Source organism: Electrona antarctica, assembly GCF_951216825.1.
Source record: "Electrona antarctica genome assembly, chromosome: 14".
Taxonomy (NCBI): domain Eukaryota; kingdom Metazoa; phylum Chordata; class Actinopteri; order Myctophiformes; family Myctophidae; genus Electrona; species Electrona antarctica.
The window spans coordinates 23360318-23368383 of record NC_136795.1 but is presented as its reverse complement, the minus strand read 5'-3'; the positions used below and the strand labels follow the sequence as shown (position 1 = coordinate 23368383).

The 8066-nt window shown below is 41.4% G+C and overlaps 1 protein-coding gene across 2 annotated transcripts in view; it reads left to right on the top strand.

The window, feature by feature from the left end:
• Positions 1-3612: 3612 nt before the first annotated feature.
• LOC306936734 (uncharacterized protein) overlaps positions 3613-8066 on the top strand; it is a 40337-nt gene continuing 35883 nt past the window's right edge. The window contains exon 1 of one of the 2 annotated variants that reach the window (XM_079520352.1): positions 3613-4206. In XM_079520352.1, the coding sequence (XP_079376478.1) occupies positions 3823-4206 (384 nt within the window). In that variant the 5' untranslated portion in view covers positions 3613-3822. The remainder of the gene's footprint in view (positions 4207-8066) is intronic. The other variant, XM_079520351.1, reaches the window with a different exon arrangement.

Here is an 8066-nt window from a genome sequence, read left to right as displayed (position 1 = left end):
TACTGGTTTTGTGCTTTAAAGCAAGAGACTCCATCATCTAAACAATGAATTACAGTACATGTGAATCACTGTAATCAAAATCCACAGTACATTTTTAATCTGTTTAGACAAAAACAAAACAAAAAAAGTGCCTATTAAGTACCACATGACTGAGGTTTATTTTTTGCCCCTGAGAGGTGTGTGGTTTGGGTGTGACTGGCTGGCTGCGTTCTCTCCCTCTCTGAGCTGACTACATGTAACAAGCATTTAGCACTATTATTGTGGTCCCTGGGCTCGCTCACACACAGTGCCTTCAATGTGGCTTCTGTCCTAGCAGGAGGCTTTTCTCCTTCATGTCTTAAGCCTGATTTAAACCTAGTTGCGTGCCCATGCTGTGCAGTGAAAATAGAAGATCTACAAGCTCTCAACCTGCCTCGCAGTGACACGTAAGCTTGTAAATCGGCTATTTGCACTCGACTAGGTAAAACCCAGGCTTTGTACTTGGCTGCATGCCAGTGTCGCACACCAGAAGTAGCTAAAAATCTGGCTATTTTCAGTGCGCAACAAAGTATATGAAGTCATTTATGGAGTCCTTTATTTCACTGTCCTCGCCTCCGCCCAACAAGCATTGTAGCTGGTCTGAGATGAGAAACAAAATTAGTGAAAATAGGCTAGCTGATCTACAAGCTCACGGTGTGGCACTTTGTGAGCTTGTAGATTGGCTATTTTCACTATTTTAAAATGATGATGATAAAGGAATGGTTTTGGACATACAGGGTTTCCACCTGACATTAATGATGTCACAAGATGGATGGTCAGTGTTGATGGAATGAGCGAGAGAGAGAGAGGGAACACTGACACCTTCACCTTATGGAAATCAAGAGCAAAGTGAATAAAGTTTGTTGATGAGTTAAATAAAGTTGTTTTTCTATGTATCAAAGTGTGCTGCTCTTGTTGCTCTTGCTTCACATCAAAATGATGCTTTCATACATTTTCCTTTCGTCAAGTTTATAAAGTATAGTCGTACCACAGTTGGGTTTTGAGATTTATGATAAATTAGTTACTGTTGTATTCTGTTATGAAAAAAGAAAAACGTTTAATTTCAAGGACTCAAATTACTCTTGAATGTGCAAATGGATCCAAATGTAATTACAATGTAGTTACAAACCTTCAATGGTCAATTTTATATCACAGATGGTTAAATTACAAGGCTTTTCAGGTGGATTATCTTGGACAGGACGTAATAATGCACATGATACAGTAATGTAAGATCTGTGAAGGTAATATGGGATTAGTTTTAAAGGTAGGAAGTTATTTTCTTTGGTTAAAAGTGTTGAATAGCATTAGGCCTATATTCTGTACTTATTATATGGAGTATTTGTTCAGTAACAGGAGTCTCCATGTCTCTCCAGATTTATATTAAACAGAAAATGCATTTTCACTTTTCAGGTCGGGATACCAATTGTATCCAATCAAGATAGAGTAAAGGATAGTCATATAAGTGAAATTGAAGTGATGGCACTAAGAAATTAGCAGACAACATTGGAACTGGATAATGGGTACTCTCCTAATTGGCTGAAATTGTGTCACCTACCTGAACACATTTTCTGTTTATTAAAGAGAGAGAGCCATGCCATGTTACTGAACAAATGTAACACTATAGCAATGATTAGCCTACAGAATATAGTGCTTTGACCTTTTAACAAGAATCATTGTTTTGACCAAACAATACCACTTACCCTACCTTTAATTGACATAGTCATATTATCGTTAATTGACATAGTCATATTAAAGGAATACACTGTCCAGATGAACTGCATAGCATCATAGATAGAATATATCCACCGGACACACTACAGTGTGTGTAGTGTGTAGTGTAGTACTACAGGCAGATCAGGAGGGAGTCATTGTCAACTCTGCCACCAGATTAAAAGCACAGAAATTGGTTTGTTTGCTGTAGTCAGAATGGACAATGAATTAATAAGAGTATAGAACAGGTAACTCATTTTATTATTTGGGAATGCCTAGTATCTTAGAAATCTGAGATAGTGCTAGTCTAGTACTCAACTATATCCCACCCCATACACACATGGCAGCGGTGGCCGAACGGATTGCGGAGCGGTCTTGATACCGGAAGGTTGCCAGTTCGAATCAGCGGTCCGACACGTTAAAATTACCACCGCTGAAGTGCCCTTGAGCAAGGCATTGAACCACTACCATGAAATGTTCTATGAGCAGGGCCTGGCTGGAAACAAGTTCTTGAGCTTAGCCCAGATACCCTGGGTAAATATAGTAACTTATACAGTACTGCAGTGCAAGTATACCAACTTGAACTTACTCACCTTCTCTCACACACACACACACTCACTCACAGCTCACTCTCTCTCTCTCTCTCTCTCTCTCTCTCTCTCTCTCTCTCTCTCTCTCTCACAGTTAACAGTCTTTGTATGAGTTGTGCTTTAAATGTATCAATCAATCAAACTCTCTCTATATTACATTATACTGCATTGTTACGGCATTATTACACTTAACTTTATGTTTTATTTTATTTTATTTCTGAGAGTACAAGAATGTCACTGCTTAAATATTCTGGCACGTGACATTAAACATTGAACCTTGAACTTTTTTTAAATATACGTAGGCCTACATTATGCCAGTGGTCCTCACACTTTTTCGTGCCAAGGACCCCTTCACTGCATTTGAAGACAGCGTGCGGGAGTCCCTTCTTTTTCATTATGTCAAGGACCCCCCAAATTAACATTTGGCCACAGACCCCCATCTTAAAATGTGTTTTTACAGAAACACACATGATTTGTGATAAAAGTGTTTAATTATTTCATGGTCTTTTTGAAAATAGCAGATTTATATAGGGTTTAAGTCATTATTAAACACATTTTTGATTCATGCAATTAACTAATTTGGCTAGGGACCCCCTGGAACCCCCTCAATCAGACTTTTAATTTGTAGACACGGACAGGAAATGCTGTGTCCCTGACCCTCAGTGTGCATTACTTGATGCTCCGTGCCGCAGCCTGGCCGCAGCAGTTATTTGCAGTGTTGCCAAGTCTGCTTATTATAAGCTGATTTGGGCTTGTGATCCTGTAAAGTTGCTTGCAAATATGTATTTGGTTTGATTGATTGATTGATTGATTGATTGATTGACATTTTTATTTCAAAGTTTGTATAATGGGTACAGTTCAAACGAAAGTACAGGTCCATTTTCAATTCATCAGAACATTTAAAGACGTACAAATATACAAATATACAATTTATATACAAATCATCAGTTAGAAATGGAAAAACATGTACAGTATGAAAGTCAGTATATGTTTTTTTGTGAGGGATTCACATTTTTAAATAGCTGTTGGTATAGGGTGTTCCACATTTTAGTGGCATAGGAGCGAAATTAATTTAAACGCTTGTTTGAATTCATGGTGGGTATTTTTAGTTTTGGAGTTAGTTGCTTATTTGGCCATTCTTACTAGGGAGGCTATTATTCCAAATGTTTTACTATTTATTCATTTATTTCTCTCTTTCTTTTGGGGGAAAATAGCCTATATATAGCCTACATGGAGTTCAGGTGTAAACCGCTTCTTTCTCTCTCAGAGTCAGAACCTGGCAACACCGGCTCTTTATCAATGCAGTGTGGATGCGAGCCTCTTCAGTGTGAAGTTCACTGCGGCTGAACAACTACTACCACTCACGCACACTCCCTCTCCGGACGATCGAGCCCACCACCACCACACAATTCATGACCGCAAACTAAAATAATAATAATAAAAAAATACATAATTTAATTTTAATTTTCTACTTTTCTTAATAAAACAAGAACTCACACTCACAATGTTGGACATGGACAACGTCATCCACGCCATCGTCTTCACGGTGGTGGCGGGCTACATCGCGTACGTCTACCTGAAGAGCAAGTACGGAGCCCAGCCCGCAGCCGAGGAGGAGACGCAGCACGTCAAGCGCCAGGTGGGCTACGAGGGCATCATCCCCCCCTCCAGGGGCATGGCCATGGGAGTAGTGCACGAGGAGCACCACCACGTCGAAGAGCCTGCCGCTGCTCCTGCTGTTGTGGAGGAGAAGCACGTCCCTGAGCCCGAAGTTGTGCCCGTTGTCCCCGAGGTGGTCCCAGCAGCGCCCGTTGTGGTGGAGGAGATCGCCGTTGTAGAAAAGAAGCACCACCACGAGCACAAAGAGCCCGAGGTTGTAGAGGTCCAGGTAAGAAGATGTGATGGATAGATCAGATGGATGGAATCTGGATGGATAGATGGATGGATCAGTGGTTCTCTAACTGTGTCATTTCAAAGAATCTCCTTAATGTAGGGTAAGTGACTTTCTTTGGTTCAAATAAGTGTTAAACAGCTCTATATTCTGATAGTACTCATTGCTAGAGGGTGTTTTAAGTTAATGAATGGGTACTCTCTCCTGATTGGCTGAAAGTTTGTCACCTACCTGAAAATGTATTTTCTGTTTATTAAAGAGCTGGAGAGACAGGGAGACTCCTGTTACTGAACACCCTATGTAGCAATGATTATAGATGTTTAACCTTTTAGCAAAAAACTTTTGTTTAAACCCAAAAATATCACTTACCCTACCTTTTTTACTCTGAGCTTATACAAAGGGAACAAAATGGACCAGTACGGGTCCATTTGGTTCTATTTGTATAAGCTCAGAGTTACAGACCTGTAAGGGTCCATTTGGAACCCCCCCCCAAGTATCATTGAAGCAGGTTCCCCTACTGTACCCTACACCAGTTTGACAACCACTGTGATGGATTTATTTCTTATTTGTGCGTGCACAGCTACTGCACGCAGGGCACACTTGTATTTTAGATTGGCACAGTAGTAGCAGCCTAAAAAAGAAATAACACATTTTAAATAAAGTAAGGGATTTGTTTATTTCGCTGTGGACAAAAATGATGGGTAATTGTGATTTATTATTTTAATTGTGGCACAATGGTCCTCCATAATAAAGCGGGGAGCAGATATGCACATGCGTGTGATGATCAATGGCATGACTTACACTTGTCACTTAAACTGCACACAGCTTCATGTAGTCTACTGTTACCCAAAGTCACATATATGTAGTTTGTCCAGATAATTTGCTTTTGAAGGTTTATGGAGGTCTTATTGGCAGTTGTATAGTTTTGTTTTATCCACGTGCCAGTCACACATGTTGTGTTGAGCCTTGTATTAGATTGTAGACCATTGAACTCTTGTGAAGATCTCCAGACGTTTGGTTTCGAAGCTAAGTTCAAAGCATTGGATTCCATTCCGCACTCTGGAGTGGAAATGGTGCTCCTCCTTGTTCCGTTTACTGGCGATTGAAAGATCTTTGAAAGATCACAGACACATTTTCTCCCTGAAGATCTGTCATGATCTAAACATTGAACAGAACGAAGAGAGCTATTTGCCATGTTCACATCTTTCATTTTATGTTCATCTCAATTTGCTCCTACACCTGGACAGTTAAAGTGTGTCTCTTCTTCAAAAGCCAAAAGCAAGTTCATGGTAGACAAGTTGTTGAGCCCATACCGAGTGAAAACTGAACTTTAACTTCAACTTGCTGTGTAAGTGGTACATGATAGTGTCTGACTATGCATTTCTCACTGTCTGGCACACCTGTCAACCCCACCGGCTCGACTCAGTGTCGTCTCTGAAAGGTCACTTTAGCAAGACCTGATCTTTTCCAAGCTACGTTTTTTTCCTTTCTGACCTTTTCGAGCACTAGCACATAACCGGGGGCCCTTTTTTGAACAGGCCCCAGACTAGAGGGAAGAATGTCGCCCGTAACATGAGGTATGTGCTCTCTACAAAGAAAGGCACAGAACACCACTCTATATTTGGTGCCTAACCTATATTTACACGTATGTCTCTTGACATGGGTGTCACATGGCTGTAATGGACCCCGCCGCTCACGGGGGACAAGCTGAAAGGCCAGTGCCACCCATAGAAGTGGGTGTGACAGCGGGTTGGACTTGGGAACATGTGAATGCCACTTGGTGAATACAATCTGCTGTGTTATTTCTGCTGAATACTTTGTGCTGCTGGCTCCGTTGAGATCGCTGGTTCTTCAATGTTCAAGTGATTGATAGTTTAAGAACCAAATTACTTATGGAAGCTTTCCATCCATTAAGGTCTTGAGCGTGGTTTGCTGTACAAACTGTACAACTGTCCAGAATGCATGTACATTTGGTTCCAGACTTTGTACACTATGAGTTAAATCAACACAGATGATATTCCAGTGTAGATTGTGGTCAGAGAGATGGAACACACGAAACTGGGGGTCCTTGATCTAAACTAGTTTAGATAGAGGTTTAGAACTAGTCCAGACGGCAGCACATTTAGTTTCTAAATGATATAAGCTATTGTCATATTAATGAAAGCAATACAGATTGTCCATTTGGCTGGTGTATATGATGAACTAGTCAGAGAGAGACACACATACTTGGATGCAATTCTGAATAATAGCCAAGTTAGATAATGTATCCATTGGCCATGTGCTGTACAGGCCAGTGTGCGAGAGTGACTGTACTCGACGTAAACAGGATCTGGTCCATGACAAATGGTCCTCCTGCAAGAAAAGACTCGTCACACACCCTCCCTGAGCCATCTCTCGTCCCCTATAATTATACAAAGCAGTTTGCAAGCGGCCAACAAAACTGCACTCAACCACTTTTTATGGTGGGCACTTGAAGGCTCCATATGCTGCCTAATTTGTTTGACTCTTGCCCTAATAGGTCCCATGCCATGAAAAGTGCCCTTAGCTACAATCTGTACTGTACTGTATGTTCCAGTGTTTTTTTTTCTTCTTTCTTTTTTTCTTTTTTTTTTTCTTTTTTTTTTTTACAGTTTGGCATTGCGCAAAAAAGTCCATTAAGGAGCTTGTTTCTCCACCCTGTACACAGTATAAGTGAGACAGACCATCTACTGTTCCCTTGGCCTCCAAGCATTTGTCACAACAGTTGCTTCATTCAGTTGAGCTGCCCGTTGACCTCTGTGGGAAGTCAAACAGATTGTCCAGTCAGTCATCCTGCAATGAAATGACATAATCACTTGTTTTAATGCCGTCATCCTGTCAATGCAACTAAAGTCAATTTCCCATTATCGACTCTTACTGTATAGTCTGTGTCATTAGACTATCTTTGCGAGGGTGTCAGACATTTAGTCTTTTAAAAGCCTTTTCGAAGATTGTGTGTCTGACATCATTCTATGATACAGTATGGGCATAAGGAGTAGGCTGCTAATTCATACTGCTACTTCTCCCCACGGCGCAACATTGTTGTAACGCTGAATTTATGCTCCTCCGTAAGGTAAAAAAGCAGATCTACAAGCTCACAGCGTGCCGCTTTCGGCAACACACTGTGAGCTTGTGGATGCCGCATGAAACCATCGTATGATAAGATTTACAGTAGTTTGACAGGAAAGAGGGAGAGAGATAGGGCGAAGACACACAGAAAAAGTCGTTGGGCTCGGGACTCGAACCCGCGACACGCTGTCAGGCCGGATTACCAGCCTAGACGCCTGGACCGCTCGGCCTTAACGCAGGTTTCTTTTGTCTTTTTTGTCTCGTCGCAAATCTATGCTTTGACGTTAAGACCAAGCGCACTGCCACTGCACAGTAGACTGAACTGTCCTTAAAACATCTGGTCTAAAATGCCATCAGTTTTAGTGTCGTTGTGAACAGCTAGGGTCAAAGTTGCAGACATTACTACATCTTCAAATGAAATAGGATTAATCTGCATTACATAATGATTAGGATTTCTATTCAGCGCTGCTGTGTTGTGGCAGTCAGATTTAACACAGCCAAGCTACATCTGCAGGCAGGGAGCTAAGGAATGTTTGGGCTGATTCCATGTGTTGCTATGAGAGTTCCTTCACCTCTCTCTCTTCCTCTCTCTCTCTGTGTGTGTGTGTGTGTCTCTCTCTTCTCTCTCTCTCTCTCTCTGTGTGTGTGTGTGTGTGTGTGTGTGTGTGTGTGTGTGTGTGTGTGTGTGTGTGTGTGTGTGTGTGTGTGTGTGTGTGTGTGTGTGTGTGTGTGTGTGTGTGTGTGTGTGTGTGTGTGTGTGTGTGTGTGTG